Source organism: Haliaeetus albicilla, chromosome 32 (genome assembly GCF_947461875.1).
Source record: "Haliaeetus albicilla chromosome 32, bHalAlb1.1, whole genome shotgun sequence".
NCBI lineage: Eukaryota > Metazoa > Chordata > Aves > Accipitriformes > Accipitridae > Haliaeetus > Haliaeetus albicilla.
Genome location: NC_091514.1, coordinates 698,999 through 726,322, shown reverse-complemented (window position 1 = coordinate 726,322; position 27,324 = coordinate 698,999). Strand labels below are relative to the sequence as shown.

General features: G+C 42.1%; 2 protein-coding genes across 2 annotated transcripts; both read left to right on the top strand.

Annotated features, from left to right (window-relative positions):
* The first annotated feature begins 1,512 nt into the window (after positions 1-1,512).
* LOC104314805 (E3 ubiquitin-protein ligase RBBP6-like) lies at positions 1,513-26,465 on the top strand. Its single transcript, XM_069774786.1, has 15 exons — positions 1,513-1,919; positions 7,191-7,290; positions 9,923-9,959; positions 17,186-17,274; positions 17,394-17,490; positions 18,335-18,474; positions 19,674-19,935; positions 20,353-20,443; positions 20,639-20,742; positions 21,190-21,381; positions 21,462-21,540; positions 21,648-21,705; positions 22,874-23,243; positions 23,576-23,673; positions 24,982-26,465. The coding sequence occupies exons 1-13, from the start codon at positions 1,742-1,744 to the stop codon at positions 23,241-23,243; spliced, it is 1,797 nt and encodes a 598-aa protein (XP_069630887.1). The 5' UTR covers positions 1,513-1,741; the 3' UTR covers positions 23,576-23,673; positions 24,982-26,465.
* LOC138683236 (E3 ubiquitin-protein ligase RBBP6-like) lies at positions 23,256-26,002 on the top strand. Its single transcript, XM_069774784.1, has 3 exons — positions 23,256-23,329; positions 23,572-23,673; positions 24,982-26,002. The coding sequence occupies exons 1-3, from the start codon at positions 23,256-23,258 to the stop codon at positions 26,000-26,002; spliced, it is 1,197 nt and encodes a 398-aa protein (XP_069630885.1).
* Positions 26,466-27,324: the final 859 nt, after the last annotated feature.

The following is a 27,324-nucleotide window of genomic DNA, read 5'->3' as shown; positions in this document are numbered from 1 at the left end:
TTACACAGAGATGGGAGGTGTGGAAAGGTATCACAAAGGGAGACCCTCCTGTTGAGTCACAAGGTTCAGAGTGGACCCCCTTGCTTTCAAAACTGCATCTCAGTGGGGAGTCTAGGTGCAGCTGGATCCAGCCTTAGTCCCAGACTTGGTCATCAGTTTATGGCTAAAAGACTGTGTGTGCGCAGTCAGTCCTTATATCACTTAGTTAAGATTTCAAAGTTTAGCATGCTGTTAATCACTTAGCGATCCATTCGGGCACCTGGTGTTAGTTCGCTCTGAAGTTTGAGCCCTTGGTTTCCTGAAACAGGCCCTCAGGCATCGAGTCTTATAAAAGTACATAATTTAATAGAGTGGTACAGCAGCAGGATCAGCTCGAGCTCGGTGCCCCCAGACAGAAATCCAAACAAAGAAATCCCTGGGCAATTATACCCTTGCAGACTATTCACCCCCCTCTTCATGTATCTTCATGCACCTTTCACACGCCCTTTGGTCCAATCGTGGTTGTGGTCGGAGATCTTCTGACACCTTACTGGATTCCTTCACTTTCTCCGGGCAGGCCCTTGTCTTGCCGAGCTGCAGGTGCTGTTGAGGGTTGTAGCCTTGAAGGCTCCTTATCGTCTGATTTACTCTGGCTCGGGAGGCTCCTGTTTTTACTAAGTAGGTACACGTTCAGTAAATCTCAGTGCAAGTTTACAGCTTGTGGCCTAAGGCTTCAGCAAATCCAGTTACTCATGCTAAGTAAATCTAAGTAAAGAGTGTACTAAATCACACAACATTATAATTCCAAAGTGATTCGTTCTACTTGAAACTTACTTATTTAAGGTCAACGACTAATATCTCTTAACATTGAGAGTCGTCCCTGCTCAAGGGGAGAGTTGCCTGGTGGAGCAGGCCAGTTGCCGCCCAGGGAGAACTCAAATTGGGCTCATCCAACGACCTGTTGTTGTTAAAAGATCTCGCTGCTGGAGATTACTGCCGTGCAGCCATGCTGCCTAGCAGGGAGAGCTCAGAGAAGGCTCACTTAGGCTGTCATATTTATGGGGTAAAGTGGTTGGCTCATAGTCAAATTGCATACAATGGGAGAGGTATGCATGAGAGTCCTTGTACCCACAACTCTCGCTGTGCCGCTCTGCTCCTTTGTGGGTTTCCTAGAGGAGTTCTTGGCCCGGCTACGGCTCAGGCTTTACCTCCTTTGGAGCCTGTACCAAATTGCTGCTGGTTTGGTTAAGGGGGATTCAAGTGCATCCGTCACAATAATGCACATACTCTGTCCTGTACTTCTAAAAGGTGGTCTAGGGGTGATCGATTCTATATTACCATTTGTATTCTGTATTACCATCACTGGGCTTGGAGGTCATTTGGGGAGTAACTCCTCCTTCCCTGCAGACATAACCATTGTTTGATCTTTGGCCATGCATGGTGAGCTGCCCTGCTCAGCATATCAGATCAGCATATCAGAACACAGAGCTGCACACCCCCCCCGGCATGGCCTGTTGCTGATGTCTGTGCTGATCTGTGCCGATTGGCTTCTTTTCACCTGTGGTTCCTTGCTGTGCAGTGTTCGTTGTTAAGCAGAGTTCGTCATTACGTAGAACTTGCCCCACCGCCATGTTTGAGACATTAACTCTTTCTGTCTCTCACAGGGCCTCTCCCCATCGTCCACCTGCCCGCCTGGGCTGCGAGGAGGAGCCGGGCGAGCATCGCCTCCATCTGCCACGGTAGACGCTGTTGTGGAGCAGGCATGGCCCCGACCATGTCGTGTGTCCACTACAAGTTCTTCTCCAAGCTGAACTATGATATGGTCACCTTCGACGGCCTCTATATCTCTCTGCGTGACCTCAAGCTCCAGATCATGGGCCGCGAGAAGCTGACGGCGGCCAGCTGCGACCTGCAGATCACCAACGCCCAGACCAAAGAAGGTGCGTGGGGGCAACAGGCACGGCGCCTCGGGGACTGCCCGGCTGGCGGTGTCGCAGACGACCCTGCGACAGCTTGGGTGGAAGCTGAAAATCCAGAAATAGTCCAGTCTGTTCATCAGGATGTTTCAAGGCAGTGCTTTCAGTGCAGCTACACAGATGATTTGTTTGTCGCAAAGTGTGCAAGTGGTGTTGATTAGAAGAGGGCTAAAAACTCACATCGTGAGAAAGCATATTTTTAAGCGCTAGGGGAAAAATGTGTTCTCGGGAGTTACCCTCTTTTCTGGTAGAGAGAGTCTGGCATGTTAGTAGTCCTTGTCAGCTCTTACTCTGCAAATCCCTTCCCCAGTAGCATAACAGCTGGTTGGCAAGGCATCTAAGGCTGGTAAAGGCTTTTCTTTGTCATTTCACATATAGGCTTGCCTTCTGATGACTTCTGTTCTGAAGAGCTTCTGTACTTTATCTGGGTGAAAATACTTCTCTGCATAGTGCTCAGAGAGGTGCTTTTGCACTGCTGTCAGACTCCAAATGGTGGATTAAAGCAGGCCGTAAAATAAAGTAGGAGCTTTTTTCAGTAACCTGTTGATAGCATACATATGACAGAAATTATTAAAGCTAGCAGATTTTCAGAAGTATAGGTGAATTTAAAAATGGGATTTTTAAATTGTGCATTCAGTGCGAAGCGGAGCATAACCTGAGCTGCTTGTACTTTCTTGCAGGAAGAAGGTTGTGGACACTAATGCAATAGCTGATTTAAGATTTCCGAGTCCGTATGAGGCAGCAGTCAAAGTAGCTCTTGTTTAACTTGTCTGCCTCCATGAAATACTTCTTTCCCTTGGGTCTTTGAAGCATACTAAATTTCTTGTCTTTTAGACTGTTATGTCTCTTCTGCTCTTGACTTTGAGATAACATCCAAATCTTCCTTTGCTTTTGCAAGCTTTCTGAGTTAATGGGATCCTTATTTTTAATCATAGGTGTGATGGGTTGACCGTGGCTGGACGCCAGGTGCCCACCAAAGCCGTTCTATCACTCCCCCATCCTCAGCTGGACAGGGGAGAGAAAAATATAACAAAAAGCTTGCGGGTCGAGATAAGGACAAGAGAGATCATTCACTAATTACCATCACGGGCAAAACAGACTCAGCTTAGGGAAAATTAGCTCACTTTATTACAAATCAGCCAGAGTAAGGTAAATGAGAAATAAAACGAAATCTCAGAACACCTTCCCTCCACCCCTCCCTTCTTCCCGGGCACAAGTTCACTCCCGGATTTCTCCACCAAGCCCCCCCAGCGGCACAAGGGGGACAGGGATGGGGTTTATGGTCATCACATGTTATTTTCTGCCGCTTCACCTCCTCAGGGCGAGGGCTCATCACACTCTTCCCCTGCTCCAGCGTGGGGTCCCACCCACGGGAGACAGTCCTCCACGAACTTTCTCCAACGTGGGCCATTCCCACGGGCTGCAGTTCTTCACGAACTGCTCCAGCATGGGTCCTTTCCACAGTGTGCGGTCCTTCAGGCACAGACTGCTCCAGCATGGGTCCCCCACGGGGTCACAAGTCCTGCCAGAAAACCTGCTCCGTGGGCTCCTCTCTCCACAGATCCGCAGGTCCTGCCAGGAACCTGCTCCAGCGCAGGGTTCCCACGGGGTCACAGCCTCCTTCGGGAACCCACCTGCTCCGGCGTGGGGTCCTCCACGGGCTGCAGGTGGATATCTGCCCCGCCGTGGACCTCCCTGGACTGCAGGGGGACAGCCTGCCTCACCAGGGTCTTCACCACGGGCTGCAGGGGAATCTTCGCTCCGGCGCCTGGAGCATCTCCTCCCCCTCCTTCTGCACTGACCTTGGTGTCCGCAGGCTTGTTTCTCTTACATGTTCTCACTCCTCTCTCCGGTGGCTGTTTTCTCCCCGTCCCAACTTTTTTCCTTCCTAAAAATGTTATCACAGAGGCATTACCACTATCACTGATTGGCTCGGCCTTGGCCGGCGGCGGGTCCGTCTTAGAGCCAGCTGGTATGGGCTCGCTCTCTCTCGAACACAGGGGAAGCTTCCAGCAGCTTCTTACAGGAGCCCCCCCTGTAACCCCCCCCCGCTACCAAAACCTTGCCACATAAAACCAATACAATAGGTCAGATTGACAAAAGCCCAGTAGCCCCTTACTGGCCATCACTGCCAGTAAAACAAAAAACAAGTGTTGTGCTATCAGGGAATAGGAATCAACAATGTTGTTACCTCCAGCTTTGTTGAACATTTCTGCTGGAGCGCTGCTTGGACAAGTGTGAAAAGTAGCCTTGTTGGGCATGACGTCACTGCTCACTTTGCAGATGTGGAGTCACGAGGTGAGGCAGTGTGACGCTGCTTTGCAGGTCCTGGTAGTTGCCGAGTCTCTGCTAGGAGATGCTGCTGCCCATAGGGAACAGGTTCCTGCTGGGAGACACCAGTTCAGTCTGAGAGCTGTTAGACTAAGCTGGCTTCTGTTAAATTCAAGTTGAGAGTGACTTCAGGAACAGTGCACCAGGTTTAGTCCTTCCCTACTTAAAAAAAGAAAAAAGTTGACTTTTTAGTCGACATTGTTTGGCTTCACCTCTCATAAAATTTCATCACCAAAATTAATTCAGTTAATTGAGGTGAAGGAAAAATAAATGTATTAAAGCCAATTGGTATCAGGCCCCTTCACAGAACTAACTCAGCAATGGACTCTGCTGTATGTAAACACTCTTCCACAAATTCTCTGACACGGTGACCAAGCTGGTGGGATACTTCAGTACCAAATACAAATAGGTGCCGGGATAAGTGTCCTATACAAAGAAAGCCTTTCCTTCAACGTGCTATTGTCACTCTTCAGCTGATCCATTTAAATGTGTACTGATGGACTTTTAAGGTGAATTCAGTTTTATATCAGTCTCTTACTAGATGGCTGGACCTCTCTTCATGGTGCACTTAACAAGCGAATTGAAAACAAGCATCCATCGTAAGATAGATATAGATAGATAGATAGATAGATAGATATATAAACACACATTCAAGGATAAGTCTATTCAGAAGGCCGGTGTCAATGCTTCTCTTCTAATGGTCAATGAATTGTCACCAAGTACTAGAAGAGGACTTATTCCTCTTTTTGCATCACACAGCTGTTGGGCATGTTCGAATTGACCTCTGCAGGCTTGCATCATTTGTGAATAAATGCATTGGTTGCTGTCCTCATATACACAGTCTCTTCCCAGGCGAGGTGCTGCCACTTGTAAAGCTGCTGCAGAACTAGAACAATCCTCAGTTCAGCACAGGCGTAGCAAACTCCTGCCTTTTTGTGGAGCCACTGTTGCTTGTCCTCTATCTCTGAAATGTCAGTCCAGCAGTTTGTGATCTGGACCAGAAAGAACGCTCTATTCCATTCAGCAGGTCAAAACAGCTGGTTTGGGCTTCTAGATCTGCAGCTGCCATGATCTCCCAGTTGCCTGCCTGGGCCCCAGTACTGCTTCAGCTCCTTCTCCATCAAAAAGTCCCAGTGCAGGCCTTTCTTGACAGGTGGCTGTGGAAGGGTTAGAGTTTCTTTTTTGAGAAGAGCTCTAGGGGTTGCTTTCAGGATACATGACTTCTGTAAAAGCTTTTGTTTTCGTCATTAGTAGTCCTTTCTCCTACAATTTGAACCTCCTCAGAAGTCCAGAGGAAGCTTGCTGTTCAGTTCCCTAGGGGGGAAGATCAGGAATTAGTTTCAGCTAAATGATTTCTCAGTTTTCTGAAGAAGCATTCTGCCATTTGGAAATAGAAGTAAAATGTTCATTTCATTGTTGAAATAATGTCTTCTGGTAGGTGAGGTTTGGGGTACGAGAGTTTCCTGCCTGTAGGAATAATATACTGAAAAATGAAGCATAAATTGTGAAATATTCCTGTTTTGTGTGTGATCACTGAGCAAAACCACCCTGACAGAGCTTGACTAGATATACAGCATCTTTGGTTTTCAGACCATTGTTCTGATTCGGTCTGCAAAGGTAAGAGCTTTTAATATTTAAAACTGTAGGCAGATTACAGGGAACGGCTGCTGATAGTGATTTAAAATATTTAGTCATATCCAGCTTGTGTAAGGACAATATAAAAACCATTCTCATGGAGAGATCTTTGCAATGTAAGCTTACTCAGTCAAAGTGTCTCAGGTAGTTTGGTTTTTTTTTTGTTTGCGCCTTATGTAGAAGGTCAGAAGGCTTTCCTCCTCTTCAAAGACTAACATGGTGCAAGACCAGGCAAAGCATGGGGAGCTTCAGGCCCACACTCTTTTCAAAAGGCTTTTCACGGCTGTCGTCATAAGGAATTTTGTTTGAGTGTCTCAGCTCTGCAAAATGAATTGCAAGAATTCATAGAATCCTAGAATCATGGAATGGTTTGGGTTGGAAGGGACCTGAAAGATCATCTAGTTCCAACCCCCCTGCCATGGGCAGGGACACCTTCCACTCGACCAGGTTGCTCAAAAGCCCAGGGATGGGGCATCCACAACTATTGACATCCAATTCACGTCCCTTGGGTTAATTCAAACTAGATGATAAGCTTCCGAGGGGAGTTAGCACTTTAGTTGGAGCCAGTTCTGCCCTACTTGTGAAAGCAAGCTCAACCCCCCCCCCAAATTTCTCTGATCCAAATACTAGCATTGCCGGTTTTGTTTCCATTTACATGTAGAGCGCTGAGGAGCTGAGAAGCGGTGGTGTTGATGGATTAAGCTCCAAGGAATAGACAGAGGTGGCAGGCGCTCTTCTGTGTTCTGTCAGTCTTGACCACTAGCAGCACAGGGGAACTGATATAGTTAACAGCTACGAAAGCAATGGCGCAGAGTTGTCATGCTTTAGCTGAGGGCCTCTTTTGTTGCAGGGCAAGCTAGTCAGACTTCAGAATCTGGTTTATGCAGGTGAGACTTTGCTGTGGTTGGTTTTTCTCCAAAGCTCTGTTGGTTTTGTAGCCTAACAGAAGCAAAAGCAACTTAAGCTAGATCAGGAAAGAACCTCATGCATTAGCAGACTCCGCTTCAGTGACCTTTGAGACCATTTTGCTGTTGGCATTCCAACCATTTTAAAACCATGAAAAAGATTGTGCTGCTTGTGTTTGATTATCAGACCTGAAGGTTTCTTGAAATGTACTTTCAGTGTGTTGGGATGATAAAAGCGCAATGTTACATATCAAATTTTGCTTTTCTATCCGTCAAGGGATTCTCTGAAATGTTGTGTAATTATGTATTGATATATGTTCTCGTAAACTGGCAGATTCTTCTTCTGTATTGATGTTGTTTTCAGAATACACAGATGGTAATGCCCTGATTCCTAGGAACTCATCGGTAATTGTTAGAAGAATCCCTGCTGGAGGAGTTAAAGTCACCGGCAAAACCTGTGTTACGTAAGTCTCCGTAAAGCATTGTCTTCTTGGTTAGGGGTTTCAGTGCATTAACTTTTCAAATTGATATTAGTTTACAAGAGGCATTCAGATTGTATCATTCTTGTTAAAGCTGCTGTTAATTTTTGTTGTCATGGGCTAGATTTTAAAATATCTGTCCCAAAGCAGACTTACATGTTTTGGCCTGCTGGGAGATGGGGTTCAAACTGCAACAATGGTAGCTTTTAAGATGATTCCATTGGGTTTGTTCCTGGGGTTGATTCTTTGAGAGCCAAGTTGTAGATCCCATTTCCTCTACGTGGAGAGATTCCTTATTTTATGCATTTGATTTGATTGCCTTTATAGTAAAGACAGATAGGCATTGTTGTGTAAACTTCTAATTTCTTCCCACCTCAGAAGAGTCTGATTGTCAATGTTTGACTATTTCTTGCATTTGGGGGAGGCAGGGTGGGATATGGCAGGTATTCTTACCCCCCAAATCTGGGTGTTTTGCATACTAGGCACGGAGGAAAGACCAAGGGTTGCCAGCTGGCGAACCATGCAAACCAGAAGTTCCATTCATAAGTGATTCCTGTTAGTTTTCTAAAGACAATGTCCATTTCAGGCAAGAGAAAAAGAACACTCTCCTGAAGTGTATCACCTTTTGAGCGAGTACAACAAAGGAATAGTTAACCCTTTCCAAACTTGAAACTCAGTAAGCAGTTCAGCACGTTACCAAGCGTTACTAGTTATCTAAGTCTGTTTTTACCCTAAGTTGATATCAGTGCTCCAGGTTTTCAATCTATATTCCTCAGATTTATGGAGGACAGAGAATCGGATGTGTTGGTTAAACTTACAGCTATCCAAATGCAATGCTGACTACAGGATTATTGCTGTCATGTATGTATTCAGCTACATTAGCATTGTTTGAACATTCATGTTTTCCAGCCTTCTTAAAGAGACGCCTCTCCCCCACAATTAGTAGGTATTATTAGCTTGTGGTTTTGCCATGTCTTTCTCATGTTGGTTCTCAGTCAATAAAGTAGACTGGTGAGTTACTGCGTGTCTCGAAAAAACAGCACAGCAGCATCCTGGTACCTGTGAAGCATATGCGAGCAAAAACCTCTGAATTGCTGTGACTCTGCCTGTAAACTTTGAGCATATTCAGTAGTTGTTGCAGTGCTTTCAGGCACTACCTAGGAATTCAGGACGCCATAGTGTTATGCTTATAAACATGGCCTTGTTTTGGCCATGTTTAACTTAAATAAGTGTGCTTAGTGCCGCCTTGTCAACGCATCCTCCATTTCTGGTTGGCTGGCGCTCTCTCCTGGTATCATAATACTGCCCTGAAATGAGAGGAGAGATGCTGCTAGTGTCAAAGATCAAACAAAGACCTGTATGTGGGGATAAGGAAAGAATGGCGCTGCTGTTGTAGTGTTGAAAATGAACCAGGCAGATGAGCTTTCTATTCCTTCAGCTGGAAACATTGCAGAAACAACTGGTAGAGTGGTTAATGTTTGGGAACGAGGAACGTATGCTGTAACGGTGGAGAGGCCTTCAAAAATGCGTTACTCACCTTGTTGTATGTTCTTCAAGGTAAATGGATGAAGAAACCATTGTGTGGTAATCTAAAGTATTTCCCTGTGCTTCCTCATCTTCAGGAGGTACGTGGCTGTACTTGCGAGCCTGGTGGTATTCTAGCAGTGGCAGGAAGCATGAGCCTTTCTATTTGTATGTAAATTCCACAGCAGCCGTTGAATTGTCTCTGCTCATGGCACACTTTGGATGATGTATGAATTGTTTGTTAACTAGATCAAGGGCTGCACGTCTGATTCATGATGAGTGGCATGCAGATACAGATCAATAAGTGTGTGGAATCTCAGCAAGTTTTCAAATGTAATGACTATTGCCAAAAAGATTGTAGCCTTTTCAAGATTATCTTAAAGCAAATTCTGGCAAGTAAGACCTTTTTTTTTTGTCACAGGGCTCCTAAATCACACCAAACCCCAGAAACTGCTTTCAGGTGACATTTCTACTACTATTTTTAGTCAATATTGCATACGCTAAATGTAGTAGCTATCTGAATACAGTGCTTGGGCTTTCACAAAGCAACTCTGTTCTAAAGCCTATGCTGCTGCCATTTTTGTTATTTCTTTGTCAGATGACTGACTGTTTTCTCTGAAGTAAACTTGCACTTCCAAGTGTCTAGAATGTCAGTGTTCTTTCTTGGAAATGAAAGTACTGTATCTGGTACCCATTTGTAATACTAGATAGGTACAGATTGGTTAAAGTTGCCTTTGTATTTTGAGAGTTGATTATTTAAGAACGCCAAGCTGTGATACAGACTTCACCTTTTTGATACTGACGCAGCAGAGACAAAATACCTGAGGGCTTCCGCTTGCACTGTTGTGTTCTATAACTGTACATCTTAATTTGTGACAAAGTAGAAACGGGATTTGGGTTTGTTTGTTGTTTTTTTTTAGTTGCACTGAATGTGCCAAGAGAGAACAGTTTAGGTATATGAATAAATTTCCCCATTCCCTAGACTATCAGAACATGATGTTTTATGTTCAGGTTTTATAATCTGTTGTCACTGCTTTATGCTGGGTACAAGTGCTTTACTTGAAATGCTGATCACCTTTATTTCTTCTTCCAGAAGTCGTACTGAGCCAGTGCGTGGAACATCAAAAGCAGTATGTAAAAACACAATCTCACACTTTTTTCTACACACTGCTCTTAATTCTAAACAACGTAGCCTTGTATTAATTTTCCAAACATTAACTAATTATATAGTCCAGTAAAACCTGGTATATGTTGTAAAGACAATGTCTTTGATTCAGCATAGGAAAAACTGGGTAATGCCATCACTTGCACAGTTCTAATGTAAGTATTGGTATTGGTGCCTAGTGATGCATTGCATTTCACATTGAATATGCTAGAATATTTCCTGTATGACTTTGTGTTGCACAGGTAATGTATGATCGCTTTTAGATCATGTAGGTCCGAGGTTTGCACAGCTGAACATGGTGCCATGTTCTACCTCTGTGTATAGCTAGTAATGCGTATGTTTGTACATTGTTTTGTGCTTTTTGTTTCTTGCAATCCAAAATGTTTGGAGTGAATTTTCTGCTATTTCCACATTATATCACTTAGCTTTTTTTTAAAAATACTCTTTTTGCCTAATGGACTTTGAAAATGTTATCAAAACCCATTGAGAAACCACTGTGGTTAGACTTGGTACTGTTTCTTACTTTTGAACTGGGGGTTCAAACAAATAGCCAAACCAACATATCCCATACGTTCTGAGGACAGTTGTGTGCAGCTAAATGTTTCCTTTTCATGTCCTTAAATGCTTGGGTATTTGTTCCTAAAAGTGTATAATTGAAGTGATATTATTTGGGCCCCTCTGAGTACATGTATGTCTTTAAGAGATTGCCATGAGTTTAAATATGGTTGCTACGCAAAGTGGTATTCTGACGTTCTGCGTTTCATCTTTCCACTCTATCTGATGAAGCAGTTTAGTTTAATAGTTTGTCTGCAAATGAAAATATCTAAAGCCCAGTGTACAGATTTTGGCACAAGGTTAGAGCCTGGTGTATTTGTGGGTAAAATCCCTGTCATTTTTCTGAACTTCTGCCTGCAGTAATTTTTTGGACCTGGGTGGCTTCGGGGTTGGATGCTGCTTTGATTTCCCAAAGGTTAAGCCTTTCTTTAGTATACTCCCACTCTGAATTTCCATTTGGAAAAGGGGCAGCATTTTTCTTCAGGTTAGAAAACACTGTCATTCGGCTGCTAAACTAGAGAGAAGTCACACAAGGAAATACCTAACCGGTAATGGTCTAGATCTGGATTTGCGACTTGGGTCGAAGGCTAGGTGTAACTGTGCTTTTCAATATAGCCCTTATAATATAAAAAATTCCTATTTGTTGGTTTTTATTTTTCATCTTGAAGTATAACTGCTTTTTCTTCACTAGAATGGTGTGAGGCTTTGCACTAACCCTGGATCATTGGATCTGATCCCTTGATCAGCTGTTCGGGTAACTTAATCTAGAAATTCATGAACTCTGGGGTTGTGTTCTGTGAAGAATACAGCCTCTGATTCTCATGGAATGGTATACAATGAACTTAAAGTGGAAAACGTCTTGTATGTCAGACTAAAAACACTAAGCCTAAACCTGACATCCATAATTCTATCACTGATTGGTTCAACTTCCTTTTTGGACATGAAAGCCTCTCATTGTGAGCCCAGTGACCCTAGCAGTTAATGTAACGCATTTATGTAAACCACGTTTATAGTATTTGATCTAATTGAGATGGGTTTTTATTTCTTGGAAAGAGTTAGTTTTCTCTTTGTTTACTAGCTTGTGTATAAACACAAATCACATCTTCATCAATAAGGTTACCATTCTTTCAGCCTCGTGTGTTCCCTGGTGTCTTTGTATTACATTTCTAAGTAGCATCTTACCATAAGCTTAGATAGATGTCTCAAAAAAAATTTTTTTTTTAAGAAAGGAAAAATCCTGGAGTGGGAGGGAAGACTTAGTGTTAGTTAGAACTAATTAAAAGGAAGACAAAGCAAAACTGTTCCCTTTTTGTTTGCTCTGACTGTACCTGATGTGGGTTGTGGGTAGCCATAGGGAGGGTGGAAGCCTTGCATCTCTCTTTACAAGTCCTCTCTCTCTCTCTCTCTCTCTCTCACAGACACAGAGTAAAAGCACTGCAGCCTCAGGTGCTTCTAGTGTTGGAGGCACAGTTAGCTTTATTCTTAAAGCTAACTCAGCTCTTGGTCTAAAGTGTGTGGGTTTTTTTTTTGTTTTGTTATTTTAAATAAACATCTTTCTGCATGTATTTCAAAGCCAAACCTGGATCTTAGTGTGGTCTGAATAAATCACTGGGAAGGCTTGCCAATTATTGTTGAACAGTAAAGCAGCAACGTTAAAATCAGTTCAGATTTTTTTTTTTAAAAGGATGCACAAAAACTTATACTTTGAATATTTCTTAATTGTCTTGCTCTTATGTTAGCTGTCATTCTACACTTCCAAATCTGTGCTGCTGTCCTACTGTTACTACTGCCAAATCAAGAAAGTGAATCCTGTTTGTTTTCGTATTCCTATTTCAGTAACTGCAAGGATCTCTAGTTGGTATTAGTCCTCAGAGGCTGCAGAAATGCAGAGAGTCATGCGCATTGCTTTAGCACCGTCAAGCACAGCTGTGATCCCTCCTGGCTGAATTTTCAGTTTAACCAAGCTACTGGGTTTTAGGAAACCACTGTAATTTAAATGCAGCACTCCAGCAGTGAGTGCCTTTTCCTCCTATTTTCTGTCCCCTTTCCCACTTGCTTTATGTGAGTTTCTGTTTAGGCTTCTGTTTGAAATGGGAGTTAATACATTGACTGTTGATTCTGGTTTTTTGAGGGCTTTCTTTGTTTGGTTACTTTGGGGTTTTTTTGGTTTGGGTTTTTTTCCCCAATTCTTCTGCAGTATTACCTTAGGGTTGTATACAAGTTTCATGGAGGTGTTGTTTCTACTTGACCGATTGGAGGGACTGGCGGGAAATACTTCAGTAGAAATTTAAAGGAAAAAACCAAAGACACAAGAATGTAGGATCATTGGAAGATGGCCGTTGGGCAAACGTACTAAATAGTGCATTAATGTTCTATCTGCTGCTTTTGGTAACTGTTCATAGAAAGGAGTGCTTTCATCTCCTTTAAGAAATCAGACTGTTGCCTGCAGGCCATATAATAACTGCTTCCTAAAAAAATACAAGAACTAATATTAACTGTTATGTTTCAGTTACTGGTCAATCCTAGACTGTTTAATGCCAGACTCCAATAGAGAGCTTTCCTAATTCCTTGTTTGCTTCTGAAAACCCGCAAAGTGATAATGGTTGTGCCTGCCATGAGAGAACATAGGCCTGTTTTTCCACATGTGAAGAAGAGCAGCATGTGGAGCATGAAGCTTCAAAATACTTGATCAGACTTCCGTTTTGACAGAAGTGGGTACCAAATGTTGTGAAGGGAAGGAGAGTTGAATCTTCTGGTAAGATTTGCAGTGGAAAGAAGGTCTCTTGTTCCAGATCTGGGTGCTCCTCTCCAAAGGCACGTTTTCAAGAATGTTTTAGTTAGTGTTAGAGTAATGTTGTCTGTGCTTTCCTAAACATCTAGAGAAGACATGATTAACTGGAGTGAGGAAACATGTTCTGCATGTAAATATTTTGTCCCCAGAGTCTGCTAAAACTGCTCCCTTGAATTCTTCCACTACGTTAGGTAATAAAGGACAAGGGCTTTTTTCCAAGGAAGGATTTTAATCTCTCCTCCGATCCATTTAGTGACGTCTTGAGGACAGCTGTTCAGTTTACGCTGTGACACTTTATTCTACATTTTTGAACAACCAAAGTCCTAATAAGCAGTGATTCAGGTGTCTTTCTGATCATGTTTTGCTAGTGTAAGCTTAACTGCTGCTTGTGGCATAATATAATTCCATATTCTGGAAAAGGAACAAGCTAAGTGTTACCCTGCTTACTTGTAGAAAACCAGCATTTCAGTATTAGTTCCCAATAAACGCTGCAGCCTATTACAAACTAGTGGCCTGAGGGCTTCACTCCTGCAGGGTGTTCCAGGAGGTAGGTGGGAGGGAGGAGTGTGGTTGCAGTGGAGAAAAAAATTACAGGACTGTGCTCTGACTCCATGTTTTCATCATCATTAAAAATTGGTTTTGCTCTGATAGTAAGGAGCATAATATTCAATTCTCACACTTCCCAAGCTAATTTGGATAGTATGGCCTGTGGTCTAATAAAATACAAGACATCAGTATTCTCTGTTTTTGTAGGCTGCTCTGTCATGGTAAACACCTTTATTTCACTAATGTGAGCAGTCTGTTTTTTTCTAGACAAAGTGGTGGTTTACTTTCATGGCTGAAGTTCTGGACTGGTGTTTTTATTTGGGTGTTGTGGGGTATGGTGAGTTTGGCATTTTTAAACTTAGTGACAGGAGGGGCAGAGTTCATGGTTGAGGGCCGATATGCCTGTGCTTGATTTTGCCAGGCAGCTACTGTCTTCATAAAAGCATAACTGTGTGCATTTAGAAGTGATGAGATGTTAACTGATTAATTGACGAGCTACACTGCAAATAAGTTTCCTGTAGTGATGCTTCCTTCTCAAATAAACGTAAATCCTTTTTAGCTGAAAATTGACAGATGTGAGCATTTGACAAGGGTCCCTCTCTGAGATACTGTGGAGCAGTAAGTTGATGTCGTGCGGGTTTGGTTATTTTAGTTTCTTCTCATTAACCACACAGGCACTCTTAAGGTGCCATAGGTTTGGACTTTGTTTTGAGCAAACACAGATTACACGGGCTTGGCAGTGCCCCCGTCAGTGACACTCAGAGGATATAGTGCAGACTTTCAGACTACAGTAGATGTTAACTATTGCTATGTTTTGACTGTAGAACTTGAATATGTGTTTAATTTTTTGTGAACAGATAGATGAGTCTCCTGCATCTCTTTCTCCGGCACACCTTGCTAAGGTATAGATATATTCTTGTCAAATTCTTTAAAAAAAAAAAAGTGTTTGCCTAGTTTTTTAAAATCTTATACTGTGATCTATAGCTGGATACCTGTTGTAATGGAAACAAAACTTTAATTTATTTTTTATTGATTTAAAGTATTAATTTTAACTTTAAAATGCGTGTCTATTTTGGTACTAGCCTGTAAAGAGTAGTTCCCACTTTGGGAAGATAGAAGGGGAGTACCTTATTATTACCTCAACGTAATGTTGCACTATTACTCATCTTCCAGACACACAGAAGCAGCATTTCAGAAGCTGCTTACCATTTCTCATATGTTTCATTAATTTTGCATTGGAAACTAACAGTTTTTACAGAAGAATTGAATGGGCTGTAAGTTACGGACATTTGGAGGGGGGAGTGTGCGACAGCCAAAAGAGAATCGTTTCTGTAACATGGACAATTGCATGGCTGTTTTTGAATTTCTAGCCGTTAAAGTTACAGATCCATTCTTTTAATGCTGCACACTTTCATAAATACTAGTATATAGACAGTAGACAACATAGTCTAATTTGTTTGAATGCAGACTGTGTAAAGTGTGAAAGTGTACCTGATTGTTTCTAGGAATATACCGATGTGTATGTGTGGCATATTAGCAGATGTGACCTTCTGGAACTGTTGTAATGCCATGTTTTGCTATGGAACTGCTTGCATTTTTTGCTCAACAATGTGTACCTTCCTCTGGGAAAGCACTACTGGCTGCACTTTGTGAACAGGCATAGGGCTAGCCAATGAAATAACTAGTCTTTAAAGTTACAAAGCTTAGAGAGGGCAGGGCCTAATGCAGAGGAGCTAGTTCTTTCTTCTGAAAACGAAGGCTGGAGTTCATTTCCAAGAAAGAGGAATCTTTTCACACTGGTCACTCCTTTCCCCTCTCACTGAAGAATTAAATTGTGTGCATCTGGGGGAGTGGAAATGTTTGGAAGGTAGCCACCAAAAGAACTTGGTCCCCATTAGTGCTGTCCCTAAACATGTCCTTGGTTCTGTAAACTTATGCCAAATTTTACTCTTAAAATATGAAGAAGTGTCCTTGTGGTGTACACATTTAAGCTTTTGAGAAAATGTCAGTATTCCAGAAAAATACAGGAACATAATGTAAAGCAGCTCAAACCTGTTACTTACTCTAACCTCTTTAGTGCAGACTGACTTGGCGTGGAGGTGATGTGTTAAGAGTTTTCTGGTTTATTATTACTACATGTGAAATGCCATAATTTAATTTTGGTCTATTCCCACTAATGTGTTGTGGGTTTTGGATGTGTTTGTAAACTGTTTGGGTTCAAAGAAATTAGTCAAGTATCTGTAAAGTTTTCTGTAAATGTTAATGGAAATGATTTCATAGGTGTTGATCTGGATTATGTTACTGTGGAGAAAAAAATGGTGTCTACGAAACATCCATTTAATAGAATGTTGACACTAGTTGGTTGCTTTTGTGAATGAACGCATAGAAAAACAGAACCATGAGTGGTTGATCTGAATGCTAGGTGCTTGAAGGTCCACATCCTTTACAGCCTCTCCCTTAGACCCTGCTTGGATCTGGACTAGTGTGAAATAAAAACATTGGAACAAATACTACTTTGAAAAAACAGCTGGCTTCAATAATTTGAAAGATCTATTTCTGCATAAGGTTGATATTACAATTTGTATGTTACAAGGACACAGTCAATGGGAAAAAAAAATGCAGGTTGTGCTTCCTGTAGTTAAATCACTTAATATGAAGAAGTTAGTAGAGGGAGAAACATGCAGTGTGGACTGCCTACAGCACTTGATGGTCAAATTTGTAGTGACAAGAATCTTTTGTCTTGCTGAGGGATTATAAAAAGCTTGCTTCCTTTTAATGCTTCTGTGTGGGAAGCTGCATTTCAGCAAGCAAAAACAACTTCCCTAACTCTTAAGTTGTGTGTCCCTTTAATGCTGCAAAATGTAAATAAGGATACTTGCATGCATCTTTCTCAATTAAATGTACAGTGGATGTCTTCTTCAAATAGGCTGGAGCTTAAAAATCACCTTAAAAATACTGGATCGTGTAATGTTGTCTACATATGCCTTCGGTCCACTTGGAAGACAATTGGATTGGTTACGCAAGTCTTTCTGTAAGGAACAAACAAAGCCTAAGGTTTTGAGTGCCCAAGAATGCTCTTGTCAAGTAGGTTAACACGCACACAAACACCATGTAATAACGGTGCAAGGGCTCCCCAGAACATCTTCAGGACAACGGTATTTTCTATAAGCAGCTCTTTTCATGCAACCTCAGCTAGTGTTGTGCTGCTCTTTACAGGACTGGGTGAGCGGTGTTGTCTTTGGCTGTGTGGGCTTAAACGTGTTTCTAATGTGCGTGTCAAATAATTGCCTGTTAAACAGACTGCCAATCTGGCTGAAGCCAATGCTTCCGAAGAGGATAAAATAAGAGCTATGATGATACAGTCCAGCCGTGAATATGATCCAACCAAGTAAGTGTTGATAACGTCAGATCTGTTCTTTGAAGATTATGGAAAAAACTGTAGAGGTGTTTGGTTTAACAAGAGAGACACATGCATACCTTGTTCTTTTATTCCCCCAAATCTTGTAGTTACATGAAGAAACCCTTGGGTCCACCTCCATCATCACATACTTGCCATCGTTGCAGAAAACCTGGCCACTCTATAAAGAACTGCCCAACAAATGGGGTAAGATTGTGGGGGACTTCTGGTGTTACTTGGTTTTTAATTGTTTTACCCTGGCAGTTAGGTAACAAGTACATGAATGCTCACGTGAAGAATTGTTTCTCTTGGGGTGAAATACAGAGCTTATATGGCAGTGTTGCAAAGCCCTTCAGAATTCAAGGGAAACCTGGAATTGGAAATGTAAAATTTTCTTTTTTTCTATGTCATGGACATGAAATGTGTCCATAGATCTTTCTCTGTGAACTTGCATGCGTGGTTTTGTACGTTTCAATGTTATTGGAAATTTTTCTGGTTTTAACTCTTTTTAGTGACAGTTCATAGTTTTTAGTGTTTTGTATAAAAAGAAGATGTTTCTGTTGACCCCATCTACTGAACATTTGTGTGTTTTAATCAGACAAGCCTCTGGTTGCGTCTTCATGCCGTTTAATGTTAGTCACTGAATGTACATGCATGAGGTATGAATTTAGCCTTCATATAGAGATGGTGAATGTAAGTTTCCCCAGGGAGTGATTCAGAGCACTGAATTAAGCTCTCCCTCTGAATTGCCCTTTGGCGGAGGAGGAGCAGCTTTGTGTCTCTTCTCTGAGTGGATGATGAGCTAAGGGCTGTTTCACCCTTAAGGAACCTGAGGGTAAGCCAAAGAATGTCGACCGAGTTCAAAACACTGCTCAAGCCTTTGGAACATCCTGGCTGTATTAATTTAGGAAAAGAAGTATTTTAGTCGAGCGACCCTTACGCTAGGTAAAAGGAGAGGATTAAAGGCTCTTGCTGCTTAAAATAATCATTGAAATGTCATTTTAAGTGTGGGTCTTAAGATGCGGTATGTCTGCATTTCTTGTCTCAACAGGACGAAAGTTTTGGGTCTGTTCCCAGAATGAAAAAGAGCACAGGAATTCCAAGGAGTTTCTTGGTGGAGGTGAAAGATCCCAATACGGAGGGTGTTATGCTGACAAAAACTGGAAAATATGCAATACCATGTCTTAATGTGTAAGTATGGAATTAATTGGACCGACCGAAAAGTGAACGAGAGAAACCGTGTGTAAATGTCAGAGTGGCAGTGCAATGAGGCTGACCTGCATCTGTAATGAGGAGGGAGGAAGCGTTGTCATTGTATCTTAACCTTAAAATCTGTGATGCTTTCTAATGTTAAAATAGGGTGGTCGTACTGTTCATGCCCCTGGAACTTGGTTAAACTTGTGGTATGCTAAGAACCTCTATTTCTGCAAAAGATTTCAGTAATGGTTACAGTGGGAGTCGTTCTCTGTGAAAGCTCGTTTTGCTTCTGCTTTGTGTTTCAAAGGCTTCTTGCAAATTTTAACAAGAAAAAAAAATTTTAAAAAAAATTAAAAAAATTTTTAAAATTTTAAAAAAATTTTAATTTTAATTTTTAAATTTTTTAAAATTTTTAAAATTTTAACAAATTTTAACAAATAGCTGTTAGGCCACTGAATGGGAGAGCTCTGTGTAGGGTTCAATTATATGGAACTTATGACTGGGCCTGAAAGTAGCTCATGGTCGCAAGAGCGTTCCAGACGCCTTTAGAAGGCCTTGAACAGGCTAAACAAGAAGACAGAAAAAGAAAGATCCCAGTTAGAAAAACACAGGTGCACATTCCACGATAAAGGGAACATGGCAGAAGCAACCTCAGTTCAGGGGCTTATCTTGGCCAATTGGACTGAGACAAGTTTTGCACGCTCTAGTTAACATAGCCAATTATGTCCTATGTTTATGCGCGTGTACAGAGTTAGTATAACCAACTATATCTTATGTTTATACGCGTGTACAGTGTCGATATAACCAATCACATTTTATGCTTGTGCTCGTGGACACTAAATGCTTGAATGCAGCAGCCAATCAAAGCTTCTTAGGAACTTAGAGAATTGTATAAGAATGATCAGCTAGGCTCAATAAACTGGCGACTTTGATCATCATATTGGTGTCCTGTCGTCCGTCCCCACATGGAATTTCGCAACACTCTGCAGCGGGAAAATTGTTCCCCCCTCCCTATTCTCGTGTGGTGGCTACAGAAAAGTAGTTTCAACTAAATGCCTATGTTTTAGAAGGCTAATGTGGAGCGAGAAGAATTCCATCTCCTGTCTTCCTTTGATAATATCCAAAGCTTGGAAGAGTTTTCCTTTACCCATCTTTAATTTGTTTCTTCTTCCTTCCCCTTTCCCCTCCTCCAGGGAAGCTTATGCTAGAAGAAAGAAGGAAAAGCCTCCCTTTTTACCAGAGGAGCCATCCTCTTCCTTCTCAGATGATCCTATTCCAGATGAGATTTTATGTCTCATTTGTAAGGAGATAATGACTGATGCAGCTATTATTCCCTGCTGTGGAAACAGTTATTGTGATGAATGTAAGTGTGAGCTCCCATGTTTGTTAATTCAAAACAGCACATCTGCTCTTCTGAAAGCAGAAAGGGGAGATAGCGAAATTATTTTGTTACCAGTTCTATTTTATACTTAAGTATACCCTGAATAGGAAAGGGCTCTTCTCGTATAAAGGGGAAAAAAAGCCACAGAGCTTTAATAGTTAAATAAATAAATAAATAGTAAAATAAATAGCTTTTTTAGTTAAATTTACATGCAGAAGGATGAGTATGAGAGGAGTGGCTGATTGTGCAGGTGATTGCAGTATTGGATATTGAGTGCATTTAGTTTGCCTACAGCCCTTTCTCTCATACAAAACTATATAGCCAACTCTGGTGACTTACGGTGGTCTGCAACAAACGCAGAGTTAGAGGCATTTAATCCACATTTTCCTCCACGGGAGAGTTGGTTAAAACCTTCAGACCGTGAACCTAGTAATGTTTTTTTGAACCTACTATTCGTTTTTTTGAGACAAGTTTTATTCGTTAACCTTGAGGGTGGGGACTTCTCACTCTACTATATAGTGGGAAAAAGACTAGCTGAAACATCAAGACACAGCCTACTCTACATCTTCAAATGTTACAACAGTGACATACCAAAACTCTAGAGTTGTTTGCTGCATACTAGACATTTTTTACGCTATTGAACCTTTATAGCTTCATGCTCTCAATTCAAGACCATATTCACCTGTTGATCATATACGTGTTTTTATAGTTGATTAGAAGCCCCAAAACTTCCTTAGTTTGGCTAAATGCTATTTTGATTATTCTAATTGTACACAGGTATTAGAACAGCCTTACTGGAATCTGAGGAACATAGATGCCCAGAGTGTCATCAGACAGGTGTTTCGCCTGATGCTTTAGTGGCCAACAAGTGCCTACGCCGGGTAACCTGATGACTTTTACGTAAAGTGCTTGTAAGAATAGGCTCTTTGTAAAAAGCTGAAAGGGAAGGAAATATTAATTTACATCTGCTTAAGCAAGGTTGGATTGAATAAGGCTAAATTTACCTTTCAAGTGCATTATCTGTTATCACAGAAGCTTACAACTCCTTGGAGACAATCTGGCAAATTCAGGTCATGCTTTTGTTTAAGGTGATTGCCTCGCTTTCAAATTCTGTGTTAACACGGCAGTACTTTAAATACAGACACTCTGAGTTACCAATCACTAGTATCAGTGTTTAATGTGATGTGTTCATGTATCGGCGTGTTGATTTCTTTTGGGATTGATAGCATTTACAGGAATACACAAATAATTTTACTCTGTGGAGGCTTTTGTTTTTATATCTGCTGAAGTTTCATATTACCTTTTCGTAAATGTTTTTCTGCCTCTAGGCTGTGAGCAACTTCAAAAATGGAGCCGGTTACAGAAAAAGGCACCGTCAGCAGATTTGGCACCAACAGCAGCAGCAGCTGCCACTGCCACCACCCCCGCTCGTGACTCTTACACCTCCTGCTGCTCTGGTGACTGCTGCTGAAGCTTCTACATATTCGTCTCTGTCAATCAGCAGTTTGTTGGAAGAGAAGGTAAGCTTTGTTTCAACATTTGCAGCGATTCTTGTATTTTAGTAGAGCTTATTTTCCAACTGTCTGCATTTATTCACAAGGGCTGTCAGATTCCTGTACTAAGACAGCCAGCATTACCAAGTCGTCTGGGCCCCCAAGGACAATCAACACTCACCACTGGTAAGGCACTGTAACTTTTATTTTTTTTAAAAAGAATTTCTTTTAAAAAATGATCTTCAGATACACTGAATGGGGTTTTTTGCTTTTTCCTCTCTCCGCTCCAAAAGGTCATCCCGCGAGAGCCAGTACAATTTGCTCAGCAGGTGGCAGACCAGGCTGGGAACTGTAAGTGTTCTACAGAAATTCAATGTAAGAATACTTGTAACCTGTTAAATAAGGCTGTAACACATAAATTCTACAACAGCTGATTTATAATGAAGTAAGTGTGCACCGATAGTTGTGTAGAATACAAGTGGTCATTAATTTTTAAATGGCCTAATTTGAACTGGCTTTAACAAAGGGGTATGTGCTCGCAGTAAGATTATTTACAATAAAAGTCCAGTGCATAATTGAAAAGAGGACTCTGAAAAAGGCACGCTTTTTGAGGAAACCATAAGTGCATCTAAAAATCAAATGTAATTAAAGGATCAGGTGGAAAGCCACCCTTTTGCTCACTGGCTGTATAAGGCTGAAGAAATTGATTTCCCAATAGAAACCAGCCTCCAGCATTCTTTTTTGAACAACTTAGTTGATTCTGATGGAGCAAATCATTGGAAAAGTCAAGGCTGTTATTTTAGGACAATTTTGAGTTTCTTCAATTTAGTCATCTCAAATAGCCAAGCTGCTTTCTCTCCGTTGGAAAGAGAAGAGTCTGTTTTATCTATTATTGCTGTGCCAAGTCAGTCCTTCATTTTTTTATATACTTGATGTTAGATAGACTGTAAGGGTGCACCGTGTTTATAAAATCTCAAAGAGAAATCCAAACAAAAATCAGGATCCATCCACACAGATGATTTAAAATCTCAGATTCAGTAAGCAAGAAAATAACAATGCAGGGACAAGAACAGGCCAAGTACATCATCATGAGGCAACAGCACAGGAAGCGTATGTGGAAGAGGTTAAAAGAAGTTTGAGAGAAGATGAGTTAATATTTGTGCAGGACTTTGAAGGTTAGAAGTGCGAAATATGAAGTGTCTCAAGGAGTAGCAGAGGAGCGGTGGGCACATGGCACGTGGGAGATGGGAGTCTCTGTTAAGCATGGGCAGCCTCCACCCGCAGCTGCAAAGCTGAGTGTAAGGAGAGAAGACCGAGGGGAGTGTTGGGGGTGAGGATGTGGAAGGCAAGTATGAGGATCAAGAGATGAGTGTAACCTCACATGAACGGAAAGCAGGGAGAAAAATGCTTAAGTTGAGAACAAGAAGTGCTCGCCACCATGCTCCCGCTTCCTTCGCTTTCCTCTTTAAAATCCGACAGAGTGTAACAAACAGTGACACATGTTTTTGGGCTTCTTTAGAGGTCCAAATCGAGGACGCCTGCACAGTGAGTGTACCCAAAGGACTCAGGCCCCAGCACTACCAGAATCAACACCAGTCTTTGTGCCTGTGCCTCCAGCTCCCTTGTATCCTCCAGCACGCCATGCACTTCCTCTTCCACTGGGGGTACCACCACCACCGTTTCCTCCTCAGTTTCCACCTGGCCAGCCTCCATCTGCTGGGTGCACTGTCCCCCCTCCAGGATATCCCCCAGCTCCTGCAAACACGTCATCAGCTTGGGTTCCAAGAGCAGTACCCATGTCTCCTTCACTTACCATCCCAAGGACTCAAGCATCTCCTTTCTCTAGGGAGGAGTTTTACAGAGAACAACGGAGTCTTAAAGAGGAGTAAGTATTTGGCTCAATGAAGCTGCGTTGTTCTTCATTTTTGTATTTTGATCGCATAACGAGCTGCAGTTACACTCAAGTGCACCTGCCGTAAGCAGAAATGACAGTGTTTTTTCCAATATACTTTTGTGTTGCAGATGGTAAACATGCAAAACTAAACCAAGACAAATGTAATTCTAAACCTTTCCCTAAAACTTGTAGGAATGCTGAACTGTTTTTGCTGAAATGGGATGTTCCCCTGTTGCATTTGCATGCAGTCTATATTTTCTCATATTGGCCATGTTTTGTTTCTTGGTGCCTTTTTGTAATAAAGGTCAAACTTATTTTAACAGGGAGAAGAAAAAGTCCAAACTCGATGAGTTTGCCAGTGATTTTGCTAAGGAATTGCTGGAATGTAAAAAGATTCCAAAGGAGCGTAGGCATTCGTTTTCCAGGTAACTGGTTTACATGTCTGTAATGGAGAAGCAGGTTGTCTGGAAGAATCAGGGGGAGTTCCACTGCACCTCTCTCTCATTGGATGGATTGGATGATTCAAGGGATTAGCAGGGATAGGAGTTTCATATGTAGGTTACTAGCTCAAATATGGCAGAGATTACAGTTGACTGATAGTGATAATGGGGCAGCAGTTGTTAAGGAACAGGGGTCTCTTTCCCTGAAGCTTCTCTGCAATGACATCCTTCACCTCCTGAGAGCCGTGAGGAGGCTAGGAACTGAATAGGTGTAGTAGCCGGATTTTCTGCATCTCCCTGTTCTGATTGTAACCATTACCTCAAAGCACATCAGAGGAGATATGTGAGAGAAATTGTCCTCCTCTTTTGTCTCTCTCCTGTGGATACACGGAGAGATTTTAAGCTGGACTGCAGACTGGTGGCTTTCACTAGAATTTTGTTGACATTGTTAAATGAAAAACAAGAAAAACTTGTGAAGAAAAAACGCAGGGCAGCTGATGTTTTCTATCCCCCCAAATCACTTGGGCAGGAGTCTGAATAGCTGTCTCTTAGTAATGCTGTCAGTAGCTTTCCTAGAGAATGCATTGAGTCATATTACTAGCGACTGAGTTTAGAAGCGTTTAGATACGACTTTTTCTTGAAGCGCTGTCACTATCCTTGGTTAGAGCTAGAGGTATGTGCAAGATTTTGCTAGGACATTGGGCTAGAAGTGTTGATTGTAAGACTGCAGTACAAGTATTTTGCATCCTGTACAAATTGCCAAAGAAGTAGTGAAGTTAAAGAGACTAAGCTGGCATTTTAAAATTGAGCTTTACTGTCTTCAGGCCAAATCGTGTTTTCCTGATGTTTGATACTGCACTGTAGCCATTAAGACTTGCTCTTTCTGCATCCTACTGCAACAAAAATGATTTGCGCTGCATGTAGTTGCAGAGTAGTGAAAAAAAGTGTGCATTCACATAGCAGTAGAGGCCACTATACACCACCTGAAATCAGCCAATAGCTATGGTAGTTCATGTGGTAGAAGCGAGTGGAAACAGACTTAGCCTTCCTCTATGTTTTTCCACTAACAAAGCAACAGCTGTTCTGTCTTGTGAGCAGAAACTTTTACACGTTAGTAAGTTCTTCAGTTGGCAGTAGCATTATGTCAGCAGCTGAAAGAACATAAGTGTATGGAGAGTCCAAAACCCCCAAACCAAATCTGGGAGGAAAAAACTGGGGAGAGTGACTGTTTTGAATTAACTTCTTTTTCTCTGTGTGTGTGTGTGTGTGTGTGTGTTTTGTGTTTTTTTTAAGGTCCAAGCCTCCTTCTAGTGCTTCATCTTACTCTAGAAGTTTCTATACCTACTCCAAGTCAAGATCAGCTTCTTCCCCCTCTCGCTCCCACTCTCGATCATTTTGTCGTTCCCATTTGCATTCCTACTCGCAATCGCAGCTGTATCCAAGAAGAGGCAAAGGGAAGAGTCGTAACTATTGTTCTAGGTCAAGGTCACCTGGTAATAGAGCTGGAAATTACCCTGAAAAATCTTCTGGAAGAGCGCGCCATGTCATCAAAGATCCTACCAAATCAAAAGAGAAGGAAGTGGAATATCCACAGGGAGATGGCAAAGGAAATAAACATCAGAAACACCAGAAGAGAAGAAAAGGAGATGAGAATGAAGGATTTCCTTCATTTCGTGAAAGATCTCCTCAAATGGAACCTCCTGCGAAAAAAGTGAAGGAGGAGTTGCCCAAGACAGGCAGTGTTGAAACATCTTCCTCTCAAAAGGGTGAGAAGGTTCTTGGTACCCCACAGAAAGTTCACCCCAAAGTGACAAAAGATCACCCAGAAACCAGACCAGCCAAGGAGGGAAAGGCAAAGAAAGACCACAATGAAAATGACAGTGAGAGTAATGTATCTGCAAAAGATGAGGGAGCTGCAGGAAAAAGTCCAAAAGACCCCAAAGAAAAGTCTGCTGATAAGGTGAAAGAGGATACAGCAGCACCTGCTGCAGTTGACCAGCCTGAAGCAAGGAGAAGTCAAAGCCGTCCCAGTGTTAGCTGTAGTCAAAGGCCTCCTGAGAGTCAGCCTCGAAGCCACAGCAGCAGTGCCAGCTCAGGAAAGAGTCAAGACATTAAGAAAAAGAAAAAGAAAAAAGAGAAGCAGCAGCATAAGAAGCACAAGAAGCATAAGAAGCATAAGAAACACAAGAAGCATAAGAAACACATTGGAAGCAAAACGGAATTGGAGAAGAGCCAAAAACACAAACACAAGGAGGAAAAATCGAAGGAGAGCAAAGATCAAGATAAGCAAAACATGAAATCTGTCACTACATAGAATGACGGATATTAAAAAAAAATGACTTAATTCCTAAGTCATCTGTATTAAATTTTGTTAAAATGTAAATGAATTCAAGTGTTGCAAATAGTGACATGGAAGACCCTGTGCTGCACTTAAAATATTGCTGCTTGATTATTTGATTTTTACATCAGAGCTTTATAAAAGTGAACATTTTGTAGAGAATTGTGAGTTGTGGCCATGTATCATGAAAGGTTTTGCTGGGGCATGTTATTTTTAACCATTGTTGATTAGTTTGGGTGGGGTATACTGCAAAAATTTTCACAGCTGAATTTTGTTTTAATTGCCTGGCAGAAGAAGGTGGTACCTGTTATAAAATAGCAGCAGCAAAATGCTTTGCAGAATCCATTACAGCCCTGTTATGTCACTTTTTGGTTATAATAAATTTTCAGTAAACTATGCAACGTGATGAGATTTCCAGTGATAGCTGAACATCAGCAGAGAAGAGACTAGTGACAGAAAAAAGGTACCAGTGAAAGCTTGCTGGTAGCTAACATGTATGAAAAAAAAAATATATAGGGGTTTAATTTTGAAAAGACAGGTAGGACTTTAAATCTTTTGAACTGATGCAATGTGGGGAGGTGCTGCCAAGAGGTATGGTTTTTTCCTGTGCCAAGTGGCCTTGGTTTTGTATTGTAGAAGGTAGGATGTGGCCCCAAACATAGAGCCACTCTTCACAGCTGGTCCTGACTGTTTTAGAATAACGTTCAATACGAAGCTGTCACATTTCAACCTTGTTCCAGTTTGTTTGGAAAGCTGTTGTCATTTGCCAGCAGACATTTACACATAGACTTTAGGATGCCCTGTAATCTGTATTTCCTCTCATAAGAATGCTGATCACCAGGTGTTTGTGTTCTTTAAATAGAAGCTTTATTAGGAGTATTTTCATATGGTGGTGCCATGATACAGAGCTAACCCTTCCATTAAACGTGGGGTTCAGCAGATGAGTTTGGCAGAAGAAGAAAGCCCACTAGAAAGGCAGGCTTCTGCTTTAAGCTACTTTGAACAATGACAGGAAATCTAGAAAATGGTTCGGGTGTGACATCACGTTGGGGGGCCTGATGCCCTAGCGGGGCTGTGAGGTCAGGAGGGGGGAGCCGGGGTGTGTGTGTGTGATGTAGGGGGGTCCCCGACTTTTGGTTCCCCCTCGTGACCCCCCCACCCGGACATGCGGGTTCCCCCCTTCCCCCCTCCCTGCAGTGGGCGAGGCCTCGCAATGCCCCGCCCCAAGCCCCGCGCCCCCCTGCCATCGCCCCGACGGACCCCACGGCCCCACAGGGAGTGGAGGTGAACCCCACCCT